The sequence below is a fragment of the Trachypithecus francoisi genome, unplaced genomic scaffold (genome assembly GCF_009764315.1).
Source record: "Trachypithecus francoisi isolate TF-2019V2 unplaced genomic scaffold, Tfra_2.0 Lachesis_group11, whole genome shotgun sequence".
NCBI lineage: Eukaryota > Metazoa > Chordata > Mammalia > Primates > Cercopithecidae > Trachypithecus > Trachypithecus francoisi.
Window position 1 is genome coordinate 14919379 of NW_022681456.1, and position 21436 is coordinate 14940814.

Consider the following 21436-nt stretch of genomic DNA (forward strand, 5'->3'; position numbering starts at 1 on the left):
TAACACGGTGAAACCCCGTCTCTACTAAAATATACAAAAAATTAGCCGGGCGAGATGGCGGGCGCCTGTAGTCCCAGCTACTCAGGAGGCTGAGGCGAGAGAATGGCGTAAACCCGGGAGGCGGAGCTTGCAGTGAGCTGAGATCCGGCCACGGCACTCCAGCCTGGGCGACAGAGCGAGACTCCGTCTCAAAAAAAAAAAAAAAAAAAAAAAAAGTAAAAAAGGCAGAACTGTTCAGCTTCATGGCACAGTTCACCAGGAGAAACACTTTTTTTTTTTTTTAAGTGGTTTCAAGAGGATTTCCTCATGGAAGAAGCATTTCAATAAGGGGGCCGTTGGACAACCGAAAAAATGATTTTATTTTATTATTTTAATTTTAATATTTATTTTGAGACGAGTCTCGCTCAGTCGCCTAGGCTGGAGTGCAATGGCAGGATCTCGGCTCACTGCAACCTCTGCCTGTCGGGTTCAAGAGATTCTCATGCCTCAGCCTACCCAGTAGTTGGGATTGCAGGTGCCAGCCATCATGCCCAGCTAATTTTTGTATTTTTAGTAGAGACCGGGTTTCACCATGTTGGCCAGGCTGGTCTCGAACTCCTGACCTCGTGATCCGCCCACCTGGGCCTCCCAAAGTGCTGGGATTACAGGCGTGAGCCACCATGCCCGGCCATGTTGTTATTATTTTAAACAGGAAGTTTCTCCTAGGGCTGTTTTATGGATGGCTCTTCCTGAGGATATCAAAGCCGCATTTTCCCCAGGACAGAATGGGATGAGGGCATGGCAAGGAAGAGAGGAGCTTAGCTTGGGAATCTGACTGGGTAGGGGATAGGAGAACGAAAAGGGGAAAAGCAAAAACAAAACTCTTGAGAAACAGATCCTGGGGACTCCTTGGCGCTCGCTCTCACTGTGTGGTCCCAGCCAGTTCACTGGAGAACCGGAGTCTCGTGGCTGCTTTGGCTGAAGGTCAGGGGATCATCTTTCTCCGGCTCCCTTTTGCAAAGGGTAGAGAAAGGAAGCGATGGAGGCCTTGGCGCCCGCCCCGCGCCCAGGGACACAGACGGGAATCCCTCGAGACCCTCAGCGGGGACTGCCGGGTGGGGGGGGTCCTGCGTTCTGCAGCTTGGCAACCGCCTCCTCCGTGTTCTGGAGCTCGGGGCAGTGGCGGGGGGTGCGTCCTGCGGCAGCTGCAGGGCTCCGTCCCGCCCGCTGTCCCCGCCACTCCGTACTGCTGTCCCGGGCAGAGTGGACTCGGGGAGGGCCCAGCCTCCGTGCTCCGCCCCTGGCCCGGCAGGACCCGGCTCGGCGCGCCCTCGGCAGAAAGCCCTCCTCCCCGGCCAAGGTAGAGGAAGTTGGGCTCCCGCCTGGCTGGGAGGCGGGAGGGAGCCCGCTCCTGTTGTTTTCCGCCGGCGGGAGTGGGCAGGCAGGCGCAGGGGGCGGGGTGCGCCCTCCCTCCCCGGCCAGGGCGCTCCGGAGCCGGGACCCGAGCCTGCAGCCGAGCGCCGCTCCCGGCCCCGGACACCCGGCTCAGCCAAGCATCCTTCCTGGGGGCTGAGAAAGTGGGGCCACTCTGCCGTTCCGAGGACCTGAGAGGAGCCCTTGGTCCCCCGGGCCCCGGTGCCCTGGGGCGCACACGTCCAGCCCAGCCTGAGCCTGCATTTCCTGAGCCGGGATCTGGGGAGAGATGGCCGCAGGCGGCGGTGCGCCCGAACCCCGCGTCCTCGTCTGCCTCGGGGCGCTCCTGGCCGCCTGGGTCGCCGTAGGTAAGGGGCCGCGATCTGGAGGGAAAAGTTGAGTTTTCCCAGTCAGCGGTGGGGAGGGGACAGCGAGGGACCGAATTCCCTCCGACTCCGCTTGGATCGGTGGTGGCCGCAGCCTAGAAGCCGCCCCAAGAGGGTCTTGGTTTCCTGCTTGCAGCTCGGCTGTCTTTGCAGGAAGGAATTTTCCCGGGCCCTCGGTGCGGGGTGAGATACCCCTGGCTTCCTGGGGTGGGCAGCTGGTGAGGCTGCAGAGGACCCGAGCCGAGGTGCAGGGGAAAATAAAGAGGCACGTGTGCCGGCAAAGTGATTTTTTTTTTAAGCGTCGGATGTAAATTCGCTTTCTGGTTTTATCAATACCTGATACGCTGGTGCTCAAACTCGAGACTCCCACTTTGCTTTTCTCCTCCCTCTGCCCAAGGTTGAACTCGCCTTTCACCTGTAACCGGTGGACTTCCCTACACACCTTTGCAAGTCTTCCTGTGCTGACCAGCGCCTTCAAAGCGGGGTCTACCGCCTTTACTTTTGGAAAAGCTTTTTATTTTGAAATACTTGGCAGACTTACAAAAGACTTCCCCTCACACTTGACATGATTGACAAAAGGTCTGAAATGCTTCATCTATGGTCTGCTTTGCTACGAAAAAAGAATTGGGGGGTGCTTACAAAAATATGTAGAATGTAAAAAGATTGAAATATATATATATATGAATTTAATTCACCAGCATGCCTACTGTGCATGCCTACTGTGTGCTGGGAGTGTGACAAGCTGGGAGGTGGCTGGGGTGCAGGGAGAGGAGGTGGAGCCAGGGGGTGGTGAAGTTTGCCAGGATGCAGGCAGAGCCCTACTTTTTGTGTTCGCGGGTCTGCTCCACCCAACTGGTCTCCTCTTGCACGTTTCTGGAGATGAGTTGTAAATTATGCTGGAGCTTCCTAGCAGCAAGTACCAAAAGTTCCTAATTGTTAGGCTCCTACAATTTTATTTTGCTTTTTTTTTTTTTAAACCAACCGTTTAAAAACAATAACATCTCTAGGTTTCCAGTTTATCTGGAAAAATCTGAAGGTCTGGCAACAGGGGGCCTGCCTTCCCAGTTGGAACTGGGCAGTGGTCATCCTTTTATCTAGGGCACATGAGCCCAAATTTGTTCCACCTCTCCCTGTTGTAATATTTGCCCCCCCACCTTCAGTCATGGGTGTTACCTGCTGGCCCACCAGGCATTTGGCTGAGTAATCACTGTGCTGGGGTGTGTGTGGCAGGGGAGAAGGACAGTTCCCAGTTGGTCATCTCTGGACGTGAAAGGTGGTCATCAAGTATTCCCATCTCCCCAGCTGTTGGCACTGTGTCCTGCAAGATGAACACCAGGAACCTGGGAAGACAGAAGAACCCTGGGATTAAGTCATCCTGCTGGAATGACCTGGCATTCAGGCTGACTGCCGCCCGCCCCATGGGGAACCTATCTCCACTGCTATGGCCAGCTATTTTTTTCGAGCCAGGCTCTCACTCTGTTGCCCAGGCTGGATGGAGTGCAGTGGTGCAATCACTGCACTGATCCTCCCACCTTAGCCTACAAGTAGCTGGGACTACAGGCATGCGCCACCACGCCTAGCTAATTTATAAAATTTTTTTGTAGAGATAGGGTCTCTACAATCGCTTGAGCCCAGGCTGGTCTTAAGCTCCTGGACTCAGGCGATCCTCCTGTCTCCGCCTCCCGAAGTGTTAGGATTACGGATGTGAGCCACCGTGTTGGGCCTTTGCCCAGCTATTTTGATGCCCAGACCTGCTTCACCTTTGTGTATGGTGCCAGGGGGCTTCCTGAGCTTGGTGTATTTTTTTTTTTTTTTTTTTTTTTGAGACGGAGTCTCGCTCTGTCGCCCAGGCTGGAGTGCAGTGGCGCCATCTCAGCTCACCGCAAGCTCCGCCTCCTGGGTTTACGCCATTCTCCTGCCTCAGCCTCCCGAGTAGCTGGGACTACAGGACCCCGCCACCTCGCCTGGCTAGTTTTTTGTATTTTTTTTTTAGTAGAGACGGGGTTTCACCGTGTTAGCCAGAATGGTCTCGATCTTCTGACCTCGTGATCCGCCCGTCTCGGCCTCCCAAAGTGCTGGGATTACAGGCTTGAGCCACCGCGCCCGGCCGAGCTTGGTGTATTTTTGTTGTGTGTGTTGGGAGTTGTTTGGGGTGGGGGGGAATTGTCCTTCTCCTGACATTCAAGGCCAGACAACTTATATGCATCCACTAGCTACCTTGGATTGTAAATCCTAGGTTATTCTTGGGAAAAATTGCTTAAAAGAAATAAATAAATGTTTGGGTATAACTCTTACTCTGTAAATAATAATACATGGGCAGCATCAGGGAGTTTATATTACTCCCTCTTCTGTTCCCTATTATGCATTTAAGGTTGGGGGCAAGAAGGACCCTCTGGACACCATATGAATGATCTCTAAAATTGTTACTATATTTTATCATTGCATCCTGTCTGGAGACCAGAGTAAAGTGACCTGAGTGACAATCCCACATCTCCCCGTGATTTGCTTGGGACTTGAAGTGAATAATTTAATCTTCCTAAATCTCAGTTTTCTCAATGGTAAAGTGAGGAGGTATAGGATTGCCAGGCAAGAACTACCCCTTCCATGTCTATGTCAGACATCACTAATCGATGACTGTGTTCTTTTCCACTGAGCCAGGACTCAAACTCATCTTCAACCCAGCCCATAGGGCAGCCACAGATCTGGACTAGATGATCTCCAAAGGCACCTTCAGATACAGTGGTTTAAAAAAGAATGGAGTGGCCGGGCGCGGTGGCTCAAGCCTGTAATCCCAGCACTTTGGGAGGCCGAGACGGGCGGATCACGAGGTCAGGAGATCGAGACCATCCTGGCTAATACGATGAAACCCCGTCTCTACTAAAAAATACAAAAAACTAGCCGGGCGAGGTGGCGGGCGCCTGTAGTCCCAGCTACTCGGGAGGCTGAGGCAGGAGAATGGCGTGAACCCGGGAGGCGGAGCTTGCAGTGAGCTGAGAGCCGGCCACTGCACTCCAGCCTGGGCGGCAGAGCAAGACTGCGTCTCAAAAAAAAAATAAAAATAAAAATAAAAATAAAAATAAAAAAGAATGGAGTAAGCCAAGCCAGGAGAAGTGAAATGCCTTCAAATGGTTTCTTTTGTGATCATGTCATTCTATGCGTTGGAGGAGAAGACAATGTTAGCTGAAGTTCCAAGACTAAAGTTTCACCAGGGCTTTTTTCCAACCACTGTTCCTGTATTTCCTTGCCAAGGAGTTAGGCAAGGGGCAGGTCTGCAGGTCGCGTGTTGCATCTGTAACTCTAAAGTTCATCTTCCTTTCTATCGTGGGGGTTGCCACTGGAGAATTTGAGTTCTCAGTCCTAATAATTTTTTTTGTTGTTGTTTGTTTGTTTGTTTGTTTTTTGAGATGGAGTCTCGCTCTGTCGCCCAGGCTGGAGTGCAGTGGCCGGATCTCAGCTCACTGCAAGCTCTGCCTCCCGGGTTTACGCCATTCTCCTGCCTCAGCCTCCCGAGTAGCTGGGACTACAGGCGCCCGCCACCTCGCCCGGCTCATTTTTTGTATTTTTAGTAGAGACGGGGTTTCACCGTGTTAGCCAGGATGGTCTCGATCTCCTGACCTCGTGATCCGCCCATCTCGGCCTCCCAAAGTGCTGGGATTACAGGCTTGAGCCACCGCACCCGGCCAGTCCTAATAATTTAAAAAGAATTCTTGGCCGGGTGCGGTGGCTCCCACCTGTAATCCCAGCACTTTGGGAGGCCGAGGCGGGCAGATTACCTGAGGTCAGGAGTTCAAGACCGGCCTGGCCAACATGGTGAAACCCATCTCTACAAAAATTCAAAAAATTAGCGGGGCATGATGGCGGGTACCTGTAATCCCAGCTACTCAGGAGACTGAGGTGGGAGAATTGCTTGAACCCGGAAGGCAGAGGTTGCAGTAAGCTGAGATTGAGCCATTGCACTCCAACCTGGGCAACAGAGTGAGACTTCATCTCAAAAAATAAATGAAGACATAAAAAGAATTCTTACCTGCTTTTTTTTTTTTTTTTTTGAGACAGAGTCTTGTTCTGTTACCCAGGCTGGAATGCAGTGGGGTGATCTTGACTCACTGCAACCTCCGCCTCCCCGGTACAAGCGATTCTCCGGCCTCAGCCTCCCGAGTAGGTGGGATTACAGGCATGTGCCACCATGCCTAGCTAATTTTTTGTATTTTTAGTAGAAACTGGGTTTCACCATATTAGCCAGGCTGGTCTCGAGCTCCTGACCTCAGGTGATCTGCCGCCTCGGCCTCCCAAAGTGCTGGGATTATAGGCGGGAGCCACCGCACTCGGCCATTCAGCTAATATTTGTGTTTTTAGTAGCGACGAGGTTTTACCATGTTGGCTAGGCTGGTCTCGAACTCCTGACCTCAAATGATCCACCTGCCTTGGCCCCCCAAAGCGCTGGGATTACAGGTGTGAGCCATCGCCCCTGGCCCTCACCTGCTTTTTAAAGTGATTGTTCAGAAGCATTTCTTGCTGTTTTGGAATCTCTATCATTAGATGACATTCTCCACCTTTCAGCAAGTGGCTTAGTTTTTTTTTTTTTTTTTTTTTTTGAGGCGGAGTCTCGCTCTGTCGCCCAGACTGGAGTGCAGTGACCGGATCTCAGCTCACTGCAAGCTCCGCCTCCCGGGTTTACGCCATTCTCCTGCCTCAGCCTCCCGAGTAGCTGGGACTACAGGCGCCCGCCACCTCACCCGGCTAGTTTTTGTATTTTTAGTAGAGACGGGGTTTCACCGTGTTAGCCAGGATGGTCTCGATCTCCTGACCTCGTGATCCGCCCGTCTCGGCCTCCCAAAGTGCTGGGATTACAGGCTTGAGCCACCGCGCCCGGCCTAGTTTTTAAAATTTGTTTTTTTTTCTCCATCCTGACTTGGTGCAAAAGTCTTTTGGGAATGGTGTGGCCAAAATGGTGAGAGAATCAGGACTTCTTGGGGTCCAGGCTGGCTTCAGATCTCTCAAAGGGAGCCCTTCTAACCAGACAAGAGGCCAAAGACAGATAATGATTACTCTTTCACTTAAACGGGAAGGATTGCCAGGGGTAGGTGGCAGTTTATTTTTTCTTTAACAGCTGTATTCAGATACAATTTACATGCCACAAAATTCACCCTTTTAAAGTGTACGGCTCAGGGGATTTTAGTGTATTCCACGGTTACATGGCCATCACCACTAATTCATCATTTTTATCACCCCAACAGGTTCTGCCCGTCTTCCTATTCTTGCAGCCTCTTTGTATTTGGGTCTTGATTGTGGAGGGGGCTGGACAATTGTGAAACTTCTCAGCAAAATGGGTTGCATTTGCTTCTTGTTACCTAGTGACAGTCTAATGCCCGTTAGCACCTGTCAGTCTTTTTTATGAGACAGGGTCGGCTGGAAGTGGTGGCTCACGCCTGTAATCCCAGCACTTTGGGAGCCCGAAGTGGGTCCGAGTGGAATGCTTGAGTTCAGGAGTTCAAGACCAGCCTGGGCAACATAGTGGGCCCCCCCCCACTCCGCCCCATCTCTAAAAAAGAAAAAAAAATTATTTACATTCAACAAACATAAAAGAGACAGGGTATCTCTCTGTTGCCCAGGCTGGAGTGCAATGTCACAATCGTGGCTCACTGCAGCTTCAGTCTCCTGGATTCAAGTGATCCTCCCACCTCAGCCTCCCAAAGCCCCGGGATTATAGGCCTGAGCCACCACACCCGGACACCTGTCAGTCTTGAGTGGTCGTCAGAATCACCTGGAGGGCTTATTAAACCACAGATGCTGGACCAGGTGTAGTGGATCACTCCTGTAATCCCAGCACTTTGGGAGGCTGAGGTGGGAGGATTGCTTGAAGTCAGGAGTTCAAGAGTGTCCAGGACAACAGCGTGAGACGCACCCCACCCCCCATCTCTTTAAAAAAAAAAAAGTTAAATAATTGCTGATTTGTTCAAAATAAACAAATAAATAAAACAAAAAGGGCTGCTGCTCTCCCACAGTTTCTGATTTGGGTGTTTTGGGGTGAGGTTTGATAATTTGTATTTCTAACACTCTGCGGCCGCTGATCTGGGCTTTTGAACATGTTCCGTTTGCCTGGGAACCCATCCTCACCTTTCCTTGGCTGATTCTACTTGTCCATCAGATCTCAGTTTGGCTTCCTGGGGGAAATGTTTCCTGACATTTGTCCTAGTTGGACTTAGGAGCCCTTTCTCTGAGGCCTTATCTTGGTGTTTATCACACTGCATTGTAATTGCCAGTTTATTGTCTCTTTTCTTCACTAGACTGTGAACTCTTGGAGGTTTCTGTGTGTTGTGTCCACCATGGGGTTCCCAGTGCCTTGCCCAGTGTGGGCACACAGCCCCTACTGCCAGCCCATTCTTGCATGGAGCTCCTGAGAGAACTTGAACTCTAGGGCCGTTTGAGATGCGGGGAGAGGGAGAGGCAGAGAGACCAGCAGGACAGCGGAAACAAAGCCAAAGTCCTCTTCTTTCTACCCCTTCTAGGTTTCTAGGCAAATAAAGCCACTTGGGTTCTGTATGAATTATTTATCACCACAGTAATGCTGTGTAAGAAACAATCCCCAAAATGACACCAGTGCTTATGACCCACAGGCCTGGGTGGTTGGTTAGGTGGTGCTGCTGATCCGCCCGGGGATCGATGACTAGCTGAAGGCTGATCTAGAATGGGCCAAGCTGGAGCCACTGAGACAACTTGGGTCTGTACCATGTAGTTTATTTATTTATTTATTTGAGACAGAGTTTCGCTCTTGTCACCCAGGCTGGAGTGCAGTGGCACGATACCGGCTCACTGCAACCTCTGCCTCCTGGGTTCAAGTGATTCCTCTGCCTCAGCCTTCCGAGTAGCTGGGATTACAGGTACCTGCCACCACGCCGAGCTAAGTTTTTGTATTTTTAGTAGAGATGAGGTTTCACCATGTTGGCCAGGCTGGTCTCAAACTCCTGAGCTCAGGTGATCCGCCCGCCTTGGCCTCCCAAAGTGCTGGGATGACAGGCGTGGAGCCCGGCCTTTTGTTGTTGTTTTTTTCTTGTTTTTGAGACAGTCTTGCCCTGTCAACCAGGCTGCAGTGCAGTGGCACAATCTTGGCTCACTGTAATCTCTGCCTCCTGGGTTCAAGTGATTCTCGTGCCTCAGCCTCCTGAGTAGCTGGGACTACAGGTGTGCGCCACCATGCCTGGCTAATTTTTGGATTTTTCGCAGAGACAAGGTTTCACCATGTTGACCAGGCTAGTCTCAAACTCCTAGCCTCAAGTGAAACCATCTCCCTCGGCTTCTCAGAGTGCTGGAATTACAGGCATGAGCCACTGCTCCCGGCCTCATTGTAGTTTTGATTTGCATTTCTCTAGTGATTATAGACAAGCACTTTAAAGCCTCTGCTTGTGTCACATTCCCCAACATCCCATTGGCCAAAACAGGTCTCGTGGCTGAGTCCTCACTAAGAATGGGATGGCCCCCCCAGTGATGTGGGGCATGGATGGTGAGGGGCATGGATGGTGGGCAGGCTGGGTGGGCAACTGGGGCTATATTTGTTACCTACTACAAGTTCATTATTGTCAGTGACTGGCCAAGAGTCTCAACATACCAGAGGTTCTGCACGTGTTTTTTGTTTGTTTTTGTTTTGAGACAGAGTCTCGCTTTGTCACCCAGCCTGGAGTGCATTGGCACAATCTCGGCTCACTGCAACCTCCGCCTCCCAGGTTGAAACAATTCTCCCACCATAGCTTCCCGAGTAGCTGGGATTACAAGCATGCACCACCACACCCGGCTGATTTTGTATTTTTAGTAGAAACGGGGTTTTGCCATGTTGGCCAGGCTGGTCTGGAACTCCTGACCTCAGGAGATCTGCCTGTCTTGGACTCCCAAAGTACTGGGATTACAGGTGTGAGCCGCTATGCCCAGCTGCTCTGTATGTGTTACTGCATCTTAAGAACACGTACAGTCAGGTGTGGTGGCTCATGCCTATAATCCCAGCACTTTGGGAGGCTGAGGCGGGCGGATCAAGCAATTCTCCTGCCTCAGACTCCCAAATAGCTGGGACTACAGGTGCACGCCACCACGCGCAGCTAATTTTTTGTTTTTGTTTTTGTTTTTGAGACAGAGTTTCCCTCTTGTTGCCCAGGCTGGAGTGCAATGGTGCAATCTCAGCTCACCACAACCTCCGCCTCACAGTTTCAAGTGATTTTCCTGCCTCAGCCTCTCTAGTAGCTGGGATTACAGGCATATGCCACTATGCCCAGCTAATTTTGTATTTTGAGTAGAGGCAAGGTTTCTCCATGTTGGTCAGGCTGGTTTCGAACTCCCGACCTGACGTGAAACACCCGCCTCGGCCTCCCAAAGTGCTGGGATTACAGGCGTGAGGCACCGCGCCCAGTCACAAGTTTTTGTATTTTTAATAGAGATGGGGTTTCACCATGTTGGCCAGGATGGTCTTGATGTCTTGACCTTGTGATCTGCCCACCTCGGTCTCCCAAAGTGCTGGGGTCATGAGCCTGACCTTTTCCTGAGGTCAAGAGTTCCAGACCAGCCTGGCCAATGTGGTGGTGAAACCCTGTCTTTACTAAAAATACAAAAATTAGCTGGGCGTGGTGGCACGTGCCTGTAATCCTAGCTACTTGGGAGACTGCCCGAGAGGCGGAGGTTTCAGTCAGCTGAGATCGTGCTCTTGCACTCCAGCCTGGGCGACAGAGTGGGATTCCGTATCAAAAAAAAAAAAGACAAAACATATACCTGATTAAAAAAAAAAATCCTAATACAGGAGGACTGTCCAAAAAGGGACATTGTTTAGAAATTAAGAAGGGTAGTAACAGCTTGATCTTGCCTTGTACAGGATTGGAGGCTGTTGTCATTGGAGAAGTTCATGAGAATGTTACTCTGCACTGTGGCAACATCTTGGGACCAAGGGGCCTGGTGACCTGGTACCGGAACGACTCGGAGCCTGTCTTCCTTCTCTCGTCCAACTCTAGCCTCCCGCCAGCTGAGCCTCGCTTCTCTCTAGTGGATGCCAACTCCCTGCACATCAAATCGCTGAGCCTGGGAGATGAGGGGAATTACACCTGCCAGGAGATCCTGAATGTGACTCAGTGGTTCCAAGTGTGGCTGCAGGTGGCCAGTAAGTGGGGCTGGCAGGGACCGGGGCTGGAGAGGTACTCAGAGCCTTGGAAAGGAGGAGACCATGGTCAGGAATGTGGGTTTTGGGTTCCGATGGCCTGGAATTATTTCTGGACCCTGCCACTTGCAAGCTGAGGGACCTCTCACACCTCTATTTCCTCACCTGTAAAATGGGGATAAAAATAATTCCTGTGGCTGGGCGCGGTGGCTCACGCCTGTAATCCCAGCACTTTGGGAGGCCGAGGCGGGCGGATCATGAGGTCAGGAGATCAAGACCATCTTGGCTAACACGGTGAAACCCTGTCTCTACTAAGAATACAAAAAATTAGCCAGGCATGGTGTCCGGCGCCTATAGTCCCAGCTACTTGGGAGGCTGAGGCAGGAGAATGGAGTGAACCTGGGAGGTGGAACTTGCAGTGAGCCAAGATTGTGCCACTGCACTCCAGCCTGGGCGAAAGAGTGAGACTCCGCCTCAAAAAAAAAAAAAAAAATTAGCCGGGCATGGTGGTGCACGCCTGTTATCCCTGCTACTTGGGAGGCTGAGGCAGGAGAATCGCTTGAACCTGGGAGGCAGAAGTTGCAGTGAGCCAAGATCATGCCATCACACTCTAGCTTGGGCGACAGAGTGAGACTCTGTCTCAAAAAAGTAAAAATAAAAAAAAATAAAAAATTCTTGCTTCTTAGAATTGCTGTGAAGAATAGATACCAGTTTATAAAGTGCTTTAGGCCAGGCATGGTGGCTCATGCCTGTAATCCCAGCATTTTGGGAGGCTGAGTGGGCAGATCACCTGAGGCCAGGAGTTCGAGACCAGCCTGGCCAACATGGTGAAACCCTATCTTGGCCGGGCGCGGTGGCTCAAGAAGAATAGATACCAGTTTATAAAGTGCTTTAGGCCAGGCATGGTGGCTCAAGCCTGTAATCCCAGCACTTTGGGAGGCCGAGACGGGCGGATCACGAGGTCAGGAGATCGAGACCATCCTGGCTAACACGGTGAAACCCCGTCTCTACTAAAAAAAAAAAATACAGGCCGGGCGCGGTGGCTCAAGCCTGTAATCCCAGCACTTTGGGAGGCCGAGACGGGCGGATCACGAGGTCAGGAGATCGAGACCATCCTGGCTAATACGGTGAAACCCTGTCTCTACTTAAAAATACAAAAAACTAGCCGGGCAACAAGGCGGGCGCCTGTAGTCCCAGCTACTTGGGAGGCTGAGGCAGGAGAATGGCATAAACCCGGGAGGCGGAGCTTGCAGTGAGCTGAGATCCGGCCACTGCACTCCAGCCTGGGTGGCAGAGCAAGACTCCGTCTCAAAAAAAAATAAAAAAAAATAAAATAAAATAAAAAATAATAAAAAAAAAAAAAATACAAAAAATTAGCCGGGCGAGATGGCGGGCGCCTGTAGTCCCAGCTACTCGGGAGGCTGAGGCGAGAGAATGGCGTAAACCCGGGAGGCGGAGCTTGCAGTGAGCTGAGATCCGGCCACCGCACTCCAGCCTGGGCGACAGAGCGAGACTCCGTCTCACAAAAAAAAAAAAAAAAAAAAAAAAAAAAGAAACCCTATCTCTACTAAAAATACAAAAATTAGCCAGGCATGGTGGTGGGTGCCTCTAATACCAGCTACTCGGGAGGCTGAGGCAAGAGAATCACTTAAACCCGGGTAGTGGAGGTTGCGGAGATCCGAGATCATGCCATTGCGCTCCAGCCTGGGTGACAGAACTAGACTCTGTCTCAAAAAAAAAGAAAAATAAACAAATAAAGTACTTTAAAAGGCTCCTGGCATATTAATAAGCTTTTATTTTTAGCTTGTTGTTAATATCATCTTTGCTATTAATATCATTTTATTATGTAACAAAGTTACAGTATATCATAATCAAAGCCAGGTGCTGTTCTGTGGGACTGTAGTCCCGGCTACTCAGGATTGCTTGAGTCCCGGAGCCCCAGGCTGCAATGTACCATAATTGCACCTATGAATAGCTACCGCACTTCAGCCTGGGCAACACAGGGAGACCCTGCCTCTAAAAAAAACATACAGAGTCAAGTCAGACTGCCTGAATCCCAGTGCAAAGGCTGTCACTGAGTTCTGTGTCACCTTGAGTAAGTAGCTTCATATCTCTGAGCTCCAGTTTTCCTCATTTGTTAATGGGGAATAATACATTGCCTGCTTTGTCGGGTGTAGTGAGCACTCTTATTTATTTATTTATTTTATTTTATTTTATTTTTTTGAGATGGAGTCTCGACTACAGGCGCCCGCCACCTCGCCCGGCTAGTTTTTTGTATTTTTTTTTAGTAGAGGCGGGGTTTCACCGTGTTAGCCAGGATGGTCTCGATCTCCTGACCTCGTGATCCGCCCGTCTCGGCCTCCCAAAGTGCTGGGATTACAGGCTTGAGCCACCGTGCCCGGCCATTTATTTTTATTATTATTATTTTTTGAGACATAATCTCACTCTGTTGCCCAGGCTGGAGTGCAGTGATGTAATCTTGGCTCACCACAACCTCCGCCTCCTGGGTTCAAGCAATTCGCCTGCCTCAGCCTCCCAAGTAGCTGGGATTACAGGCGCCTGCCACCTCACCCAGCTAATTTTTGTGTTTTTAGTAGAGATGGGGGTTTCACCATATTGGTCAGGCTGATCTCGAACTCCTGACCTCATGATGTGCGCACTTCGGCCTCCTGAAATGCTGGAATTACAAGTGTGAGCCACCAAGTCCGGCTATAGCGAGCACTCTTATACTGCGGTGCTACGTACAGGTCTTGGCATGAGCCACCCTTCCTATTGCACTTTCCTAAAATACTCTATCATATCTGCTGATATATACGTATGAATTTACAGCAGGCCGGGTGTTGTGGCTCATGCCTGTAATCCCAGCACTTTGGGAGGCTGAGGTGGGAGAATCACTTGAGCCAAGAGTTTGGGACCAGCTTGGTTAACATAGTGAGACTCCACATTACAAAAAATTATTAAAAAAAGAATTTAGAGTGGGAGGTTGTAAACTACAGTATGGCCTGCAGATTATGAATTTTTTTTTTTTTTTTCTTGAGATGGAGTCTCACTCTGTTGCCCAGGCTGGAGTGCAGTGGCACGATCTTGGCTCACTGCAAGCTCCGCCTCCCGGGTTCACACCATTCTCCTGCCTCAGCCTCCCAAGTAGCTGGGACTGCAGGTGCCTGCCACCATGCCCGGCTGATTTTTTTTTTTTTGTATTTTTAGTAGAGACGGGGTTTCATTGTGTCAGCCAGGATGGTCTCAATCTCCTGACCTTGTGATCTGCCCGCTCGGGCTCCCAAAGTGCTGAGATTACAGGCGTGAGCCACCATGCCCAGCGAATTGTGAATATTTTTTATATTTTTAAATGGTTGAAAATAAAAGGATATTTGTGATATGAAAATCATATGAAAGCCAGGTGCAGTGGGTCATGTCTGTAATCCTAGCACTTTGGGAGGCTAAGGCAGATGGATGACTTGAGCCCAGGAGTTTGAGACCAGCCCTGGCAACATAGCGAGACCCCGTTTCTACAAAAAGTGAAAAAATTAGCTGGGTATTATGGTGTGTGCCTGTAGATCCAGCTCCTCAGGAGGCTGAGGTTGGAGGATTGCTTGAGCCCATGGAGGTCGAGGCTGCAGTGAGCTGTGATCATGCCACTGCATTCCAGCTTGGGTGACAGAGCAAGACCCTATCTCAAAAGAAGAGAAAAGAAAAGAAAAGAAAATCATATGAAATTAAAATGTTGGTGTTCGTAAATAAAGTTTTATTGGAATATAGCCACATTCATTCATTTACACATTATCTCTATCTTTGTTACTAACTATGGCAGAGGTGAGTGGCTGTGACATAGGTCCTATGGGCTTCAAAGCCAAATTTATTTGCTCACTGGCCCTTAACAGAGAGAGTTTGCTGGTTACTGGATTAGAAGGACATCCATGCTCTAGATTCGGGGCATATAGTTTAGTAGACATGGATACATGGGAGGCCAGGAATGGTGGCTCATGCCCATAATCCTAGCATTTTGGGAGGCTGAGGTGAGATGATTGCTTGAGCTCAGGAGTCTGAGACCAGCCTGGGCAACATAGTGAGACCCCAGCTCTACAAAAAATATAGAAAATAGTAATTAGTTGGGCATAGTTTCATGCACCTGTAGTCCCAGCTATTCAGGAGGCTGAGTGGAGAGGATTGCTTGAGCATGGGAGACAGAGGTTGCAGTGTGCCAACATGGTGCCACTGTACTCCATCCTGGGCTCTAGAGTGAGATCCTGCCTCAAAATAAAAATAATAGGCCAGGTGTGGTGACTCACGCCTGTAATCCCAGCACTTTGGGAGGCTGAGGTGGGCAGATCACCTGAGGTCAGGAGCTCACGACCAGCCTGGCTAACACGGTGAAACCCCGTTTCTACTGAAAATACCAAAAATTAGCCAGGCATGGTGGCGCACACCTATATTCCCAGCTACTCGGGAGGCTGAGGCAAGAGAATCGCTTGAACCCGGGAGGCAGAGGTTGCAGTGAGCCGAGATTGCGCCACTGCACTCCAGCCCGGGCAAAAAGAATGAAACTCTGTCTCAAATAATAATAATAATAAAAAAATAGAGAAATACCCATGTCATCACTTCATTGTTCTGGATCCAAGATTCCTCATCTGTAAAATAAAGAACCTACTAATTCCTTTATTCAGCATAGATTCATTGAGAGCTTGATGCCAGACACTGGTCTGGGCATTGGGCCACAGGTGTGAGCAGCCCAGTGGGGCGGACAGATGAGAAACAAGTTAATGTGATTTTTCTGAAACATTTTAAATTGGGAGGCCACAGGGCAGATTTGGGAAGTAGTGACTTTTTTTTTTTTTTTTGGACGGAGTCTCCCTCTGTCGCCCAGGCTGAAGTACCGCGGTGCCACCTTGGCTTACTGCAACCTCTGCCTTTCGGGTTCAAGCAATTCTCACACCTCAGCCACCTGAGTAGCTGGGATTACAGATGTGCGCCACCATACCCGGCTATTGTATTTTCAGTAGAGATGGGGTTTCTCCATGTTGGCCAGGCGTGTCTCGAACTCCTGACCTCAAGCGATCCACCTGCTTTGATCCCCCAAAAAGCTGGGATTACAGACATGAACCACTGCACCTGGCCTGGAAATAGTAACATTTAAACTGATTGGTAAATAGGGCTGGGCACAGTGACTCATACCTGTAATCCCAGCACTTTGAGGGACTGAGGTGGGAGGATTGCTTGAGCCCAGGAGATCAAAGCTGCAGTAAACCATAATCATGCCACTGCTCTCCATCCTGGGTGACAGACAGAGACCCTGTCTCTGAAAAAATAAAAGGAGAAGAATTCTGCCAGTTCTCTTTGCAGGTGGAACAAGACAGGTTGAGCTGAGCGTGATGCATTCACAGATAGGGAGAAGGCTGGCGTGGCAGGGGCCTTGTGTATAAGAGGGCAGGCTGTGTGAAATATAGGAGGCCAGGCCAGACTGGGGCCAAGTAGGACCTGTGCTATGGGTTGAATTACGTCCCCCAAAAAGATATGTTGAAGTCCTAACCTTTGGTATCTACAAATGTGAGCTTATTTGGAAATAGGGTCTTTGCAGATACAATCAAGGTAAGAGGAGATTATTGCGGTGAGCACTAGCCCAGGTTGACTGACATCCTTATTTTTTTATTTTTTATATTTCTGAGACAGAGTCTTACACTATTGCCCAGGCTGGAGTGCAGTGGCGTAATCTTGGTTCACTGCCACCTCCATCTCCTGTGTTCAGGCGATTCTCCTGCCTCGGCCTCCCAAGTAGCTGGGATTACAGGCTCACACCACCACGCATGGCCAATTTTTGTATTTTTAGTAGAAAGGAGGTTTCACCATGTTGGCCAGTCTGGTCTTGAACTCCTGACCTCGGGTGATCTGCCTGCCTCAGCCTCCCAAAGTGCTGGGATTACAGGCGTGAACCACTGTGCCTGGCCAGGAGTTGTGATTTTATTCTGTGTGCAGGAGAAACTCCTGGAGCTTCCCGCAGGGGTGTGGCACCATTTCATTAGCACATGGAAAATGTATGTGTTTGGTATCAAGTAGAGCTGATGACATAAAATAGGGAAGACAATTGGAGGTATACAAAGTCGGTGACCAGAACCAGGGTGGCGACAGTGGCCTTGGTGAAAATGCACAGATTTGGAAAATATTTTGGAAGGAGACCAGCAGGACTCGCTGGTGGATCAGAAGTGGAGGATAAAGGAAAGAGAGGCCTCCGGGACACCTCTCAGTTTTTCGATGATATCTAAGGTTTCTGCCAGTTCTCAAAGATGAGGGCATCATCCATCAGGGCAGTGTTTCTGTGTCTGGAGATGCCATAGATAAATTCCTGGGTGATGCCAGGAATGAAGGGGGTGCATAAAAAATGCCACCCATCTTGGCCCCACTGTTTGTTTCCTACTGTGAGCCTGTGGCAACTGCTGGCTGGTCTCCCTCAGTCCTCCTGCCCAAAGTAATTAGTCATCCCTTCCTGTCCATCTTGTCAATGAATAACTTTATCTTTTATCCACAGTGGAGTAAGGTGACATTGCAACTTTTTGTTTCTTTATCATCACTCTCTTTAGTTTTTTATTTTTTATTTTTTAATTTGTTTGAGACGGGATCTTGCTCTGTCACCCAGGCTGGAGTGCAGTGGCACCATCTCGGCTCACTGCAAGCTCCATCTCCCAAGTTCATGCCACTCTCCTGCCTCAGCCTCCTAAGTAGCTGGGACTACAGGCGCCCACCACCACGTCCGGCTAATTTTTTGTATTTTTAGTAGAGATGGGGTTTCACCATGTTAACCTGTATGGTCTTGATCTCCTGACCTCATAATCAGCCCGCCTCAGCCTCCCAAAGTTCTGGGATTACAGGCGTGAGCCACTGCGCCCGGCCACTCTCTTTAGTTTATGATGACTTGAACGGACACTGATTTGTTAATAATTGGCTAAGTTTATTGGAGGATGGATTAGTTTCGTTATTGCCCTGTAGGGAGATAAAGGCAAGGTCTTATTACAATGAATGTGAACTTACATCTTTAAAAATGTCACTGAACTCTTGGCTGGGCGCAGCAGCTCATGCCTGTAATCCCAGCACTTTGGGAGGCTGAGGCGGATAGATCACTTGAGGTCAGGAATTTGAGACCAGCCTGGCCAACATGGTGAAACTCCATCTCTACTAAAGATACAAAACGGGCCGGGCGCGGTGGCTCAAGCCTGTAATCCCAGCACTTTGGGAGGCCGAGACGGGTGGATCACGAGGTCAGGAGATCGAGACCATCCTGGCTAACACGGTGAAACCCCGTCTCTACTAAAAATACAAAAAACTAGCCGGGCGAGGTGGCGGGCGCCTGTAGTCCCAGCTACTCAGGAGGCTGAGGCAGGAGAATGGCGTAAACCCGGGAGGCGGAGCTTGCAGTGAGCTGAGATCTGGCCACTGCACTCCAGTCCGGGCGACAGAGCGAGACTCCGCCTCAAAAAAAAAAAAAAAAAAAAGATACAAAACGTAGTCAGGGGTGGTGATGCGCACCTGTGATCCCAGATAGTTGGGAGGCTGAGGCACAAGAATCGCTTCAACCAGGGAGGTGGAGGTTGCAGTGAGCTGAGATTGCACCAGGTGCACTCCAGCCTGGGTGACAGAGCAAGACTCTGTCTCAACAACAACAACAACAACAAAGAAATAAAAACGTCACTGAGCCGGGCGCGGTGGCTCAAGCCTGTAATCCCAGCACTTTGGGAGGCCGAGGCGGGCGGATTACAAGGTCAGGAGATCGATACCTTCCTGGCTAACACGGTGAAACCCCGTCTCTACTAAAAATACAAAAAACTAGCCGGGCGCGGTGGCGGGCGCCTGTAGTCCCAGCTACTCGGAGGCTGAGGCGGGAGAATGGCGGGAACCCGGGAGGCGGAGCTTGCAGTGAGCCGAGATCGCGCCACTGCACTCCAGCCTGGGGACACAGCGAGACTCCGTCTCAAAAAAAAAAAAAAGTCACTGAATTCCCGTGGCACTTTGCGCTCCCTCCAGGGAAGTTCTGTGCGTGTCTTCGTTACTGTGCTGTGATGGATAGTATGAAAATCTCTTCACTTGGAAATACATGGGGTCCTTGACTGATGTACGGCTTGTTTGTGAAAACCAGACACAGATACCTTTTGGTTCAAATACACCAGAGCCCTCTGGGGTTGGTCTCCTGGTTCTCATCTTAGGAGGTCCCTGGACAAAACACCAGACCCCTCTCTGCCTCAGGGAATCCTGTGTTGCTCCCCAACAGTGGCCAGCGGGAAGGGCATGACATCTCTGATTGGAGTTGGCCCTCATTTTTGCGTAGATTTGGGAAAATAGATTAGGTTTGATTCAGCCTGTCTTTCTGGGATGGCAGTGGTATTGTGGAGTGGTCCAGATACCTAGGTTCAAATCCACGGTCTACTAGTTGTCGTCTGTGTGACCTTGGGAAAGTCCCTTGAACTCCAATGTTAGTTTTATTGTCTGTGAAATCGAGAGTAATGGTGGAACGAGTACAGATTTGTGGTACGCACTAATGAGACAAACTCATGTAGCCCTCAGCACACTTGAACTGGATCCAGTGGTTAAGCCAGTAATGGGGACTCCCATGGGGCAGTCCATCTCAAGTTCTCAACAATCAACCAGTTTCTATCTGGGTCCTTTTTCTTTTTGTTTTTGAGACAGAGTTTCACCCTGTCGCCCAGGCTGGAGTGCAATGGTGTAATCTCAGCTCACTGCAGCCTCCGCCTCCCAGGTTCAAGTGATTCTGCTGCCTCAGCCTCCCGAGCAGCTGAGATTACAGGCGTGTGCCACCACGCCTGGCTAATTTTTTGTATCTTTAGTAGAGATGAGGTTTCACCATGTTGGCCAGGCTGGTCTCGAACTCCTGACCTCGTGATCTGCCCGCCTTGGCCTCCCAAATTGCTGGGATTACAGACATAAGCCACTGCACCCGGCCTCATCTGGGTCTTTCGAACAGGTCTTGCTGTGAGTTGGGGACTCTGTGTGCCCAGATCTTTTCACTGATGTGGTTGCTAGCGGGGTCACATTACCTCCTTCTCTCTGTCTCTCTCTTTTTTTTTTTTTTTTGAGACAGGATCTAACTCTGTCACCCAGGCTAGAGTGCAGTGGTGTGATTTCGGCTCACAGCAGCCTTGAAATCCGAGGCTCAAGTGATTCTCTTATCTCACCTTCCCGAGTAGCTGGGACTAACGGTGTGTGCCACCACACTCGGCTAACTTTTTAGTTTTTTGTAGAGACAGGGTCTCACTATATTGCCCAGGCTGTTTTTGAACTCCTGGGCTCAAGCAGTCCTCCCTCCTTGGCCTCCCAAAGTGCTGGGCTTACAGATGTGAACCACCTCGCCCAGCCCCCTCCTTCTCTTAAGGAGAACAATTTGGAAACATTCTAATATGGCCTTGGAATCTAGGGGGAACAAGATATGACAGCTTGTTATCTGCAAGTGACCGGGGATGTGTGACTGGACAGAGATGCTGTAGAAACATGGAAATGGCAGTAGGGGGTTGCTAGATTTCTCCCTCCTTACCCCCTGGTCCTCTGCTTGTCCATCGGTGGGCATTTGGTGTCTCTGTCTTGTAGGAGGTCAGGTTTGCTGTAGGCCCAGGGCAATTCAACCTGCCTGGAATGGATACCTGTCCATTCATCACTCATCCCACAAGAGTGTGCACTGCTCCCTGTTAATTGAAAGGTGAGGTTGAAGGGTCTTGCCATCGGGATTGGAACTCTGCTTCTAAATGTACAGAAATCCCTTGGTCCAGAGCAGTTAAGGGCTGCCAAGGCCATTTTTCTTTCTTTTCTTTCTCTCTTTTTTTTTTTTTTTCAATTTTTTTTTTCAATTTTTTTTTTTTTTTTTTTTTTTTTTGAGACGGAGTCTCTCTGTCGCCCAGGCTGGAGTGCAGTGGCCAGATCTCAGCTCACTGCAAGCTCCGCCTCCCGGGTTTACGCCATTCTCCTGCCTCAGCCTCCCGAGTAGCTGGGACTACAGGCGCCCGCCACCTCGCCCGGCTAGTTTTTTGTATTTTTAGTAGAGATGGGGTTTCACCATGTTAGCCAGGATGGTCTGGATCTCCTGACCTCGTGATCCGCCCGTCTCGGCCTCCCAAAGTGCTGGGATTACAGGCTTGAGCCACCGCGCCCGGCCTTTTTTTTCAATTTTTAAATTTAGGCGGGGAGTGGTGGCTCATGCCTGTAATCCCAGCACTTTGGGAGACCAAGGTGGGCAGATCACCTGAGGTCAGAAGTTTGAGACTGCCTTGGCCAACATAGTGAAACCCCATCTCTGTTAAAAATACAAAAAAATTATCTGGGCGTGGTAACACAGACCTGTAATCCCAGCTACTCTGGAGGCTGAGGTGGGAGAATCACTTGAACCCAGGAAGCGGAGTTTGCAGTGAGCTGAGTTTTCGCCACTGCACTCCAGCCTGGGCGACAGAGTGAGACTCCATCTCAAAAAAATACGTAAGTAAATAAATTAATTAATTAAACAAATATTTTTGCAGAGACAGGGCCTCATTATGTTGCTCAG

At 50.1% G+C, this 21436-nt stretch overlaps 1 protein-coding gene across 3 annotated transcripts in view; it reads left to right on the forward strand.

Moving 5' to 3' along the window:
* The first annotated feature begins 1409 nt into the window (after window positions 1–1409).
* VSIG10 (V-set and immunoglobulin domain containing 10) overlaps window positions 1410–21436 on the forward strand; it is a 49646-nt gene continuing 29619 nt past the window's right edge. Inside the window, exons 1-2 of one of the 3 annotated variants that reach the window (XM_033220437.1) lie at window positions 1410–1760; window positions 10627–10908. In XM_033220437.1, the coding sequence (XP_033076328.1) occupies window positions 1682–1760; window positions 10627–10908 (361 nt within the window). In that variant the 5' untranslated portion in view covers window positions 1410–1681. The remainder of the gene's footprint in view (window positions 1761–10626; window positions 10909–21436) is intronic. The other 2 variants (XM_033220438.1, XM_033220439.1) reach the window with 2 other exon arrangements.